We start from the raw sequence: 2,261 nt of genomic DNA on the forward strand, positions 1-2,261 counted from the left end.
AAGTTATATACATTGATATTTTGATTTTAAAAAAATTGAATAAGCACTAATTCTTTTATTTATTGTAATTGAATGGAAGTATATTTTTTTGTTACAAAAAAAGTTTATCAATTTTATCCAAAAGTTACTAAATATTTTTTTCTTAACAAAAAGTTACTTAACTTTACCTAATTTTCATAAAAAAAAAAAAAAAAGTCTTCTTGCACTCCTAGTGATTTTCTACGATATTTAGGGTAAAGTTGAGTGACTTTGGTGATACCGAAGCAACATTGAGTGAGTACTTGTCCGTTATGAAAAATTAATTTAGTGACTTTGATACTTGTACGATTAAAATTGAATAACTATTCACTAAATCAATTCTAATAATTTTGTAAGTAGTTTTTATATTATCAGATCATTTTCATTTTTTATAACAGTTCACTTATCTTATTTTAAAAAGACTTATATGTGTATATTATTTGAACGACATGATGATAGAAAAAATTATTAACATTATATTGATGATGATGATGTAACTTATACTCTATAGTCTATATATATGTTGCTTGTTGACACATAAACCCAATGAAGTAGAAAGGAGAAACAAAGTCCTTCTTTCTACTAACACAACAAGAAGAAAAAGGTGGAAAAAAACACACACACACACTAACAAACAAAGAGAAAAAATGGAATGGAAAAAGTGTTATTTGGATGTGATATTAGTTCCATTAGGGTTTATGATAAGCTTGACATATCATATTTGGTTATGGCATAAGGTTAAAACACAACCACTTTCTACTATTATTGGAACCAATGCTAATGGAAGGCGTTTATGGGTTTCTGCTATTATCAAGGTAAAAAAACTCTTCGTTTCAATTTGTTTGTCCTGCTTTTAATTTTTTTTAATCTGTTTCAAAAAAAGAATGCCGCTTTCCTTTTTTTGTCGACTCTTTAGTTTTAACTTTCCACGTAACAATGTTTAAGATCAAAAGATTAAAGGATATTTTGATATATTTGATATATCTTTAGTTTATGATCACAAGATTTAAAAATTTTCTTTACATTCTTAAACTTTATGTGATTATGTCAAGTCAAAATAACACATACAAATTAAAACAAAGAGAGTTTTTTTTTTGTGTGTTTTAGAGTTATACTACTACAAGGTATATTCCCTTGTATGTTTAATTTTTTGTGTTTACGAAGATGTATGAAAGAATGTATTTTTCTTAAATAAAGATGGATTCAATATTTATTTTTTCGAAATGGTATACATACGTTATATACATATTATACATATATTTTACATAGATTAGTATTCTATATTAAATTGTTTTAGATTAAATGATTGAGTGAGCGGCTATTCAGATTAAATATTTATTATACATGATTTTGGGTGGTGGGGTGGTGGGGGGGGGAGGGGTGCGGCGTGGAAAATCTAATCTTCATCAATAATAATATGAAAAATTAGGTAGCCACTAGAACATGTTTGAAGGTGGAGACCTTTTTTTTTTGTTGGTGCTTGAGTTTAATTTATATGTAGGGAAAAGGGACGGATTTACTCCCGAACTTTAATAAATGGTATGTATATGCCCTTCGTTATACTTTGCGTCCACATAAGCCCCTGCCGTCCAATTATAGGTACACATATACCCCTCTCACTAACGGACCCCTATTTTTTTACACGTGTCTTAATCCTAGTGAACTACCCGTTTGACCACTTTTTTTAACCCATAACCCAACTATCCGCCCCATAACCCAATACCCACCCAATTTCCTCTAAAATGAATCATAATTAAAATACCCAAATTAATACTATTGGTCCCCACCCGATTTTTGAATTGTGTAACTTAAATGAAAAACGTGTCATATAATGTATTAACGTGTTTTTAAAATTTTGTGATAAGTTGAAATTAAAGAATTATTTATTCATATTAATGCTTAAAAAAATATGGTGGAAAATTATACGAAACAACAAAAATGAAGTGAAAGAATAGAGTAATTTCTCATCGCCAAAATGGAAATTTACAGAACAATTATATTCATTTTCATTGATATTTCACAATTGTCAATATTCGAGTAAAAGAGAATATAATTTCTCACTATTTTCCATTTCTGTACAATATTGAATATCCTCGAAAAAAAGACAATTTTACCCCAGCAGAAAGTTGAGATTTACAGTAATACCCCTAGAAATCATCTTCTCCGTTGTTACGCCGGACACTGTAATTACTCTTCCAAATCCGGCGATACTGCAGTTTCCGATGCTTCCTCATAACTCTGGA

General features: G+C 28.9%; 1 protein-coding gene across 1 annotated transcript in view; it reads left to right on the top strand.

The window, feature by feature from the left end:
- Nucleotides 1-585: 585 nt before the first annotated feature.
- LOC102602304 (uncharacterized) overlaps nt 586-2,261 on the top strand; it is an 8,805-nt gene continuing 7,129 nt past the window's right edge. The window contains exon 1 of the mRNA XM_015313235.1: nt 586-833. Coding sequence (XP_015168721.1) covers nt 666-833 — 168 coding nt within the window. The 5' untranslated portion in view covers nt 586-665. The remainder of the gene's footprint in view (nt 834-2,261) is intronic.

This window comes from Solanum tuberosum, unplaced genomic scaffold (assembly GCF_000226075.1).
Source record: "Solanum tuberosum cultivar DM 1-3 516 R44 unplaced genomic scaffold, SolTub_3.0 scf00240, whole genome shotgun sequence".
Classification (NCBI taxonomy): domain Eukaryota; kingdom Viridiplantae; phylum Streptophyta; class Magnoliopsida; order Solanales; family Solanaceae; genus Solanum; species Solanum tuberosum.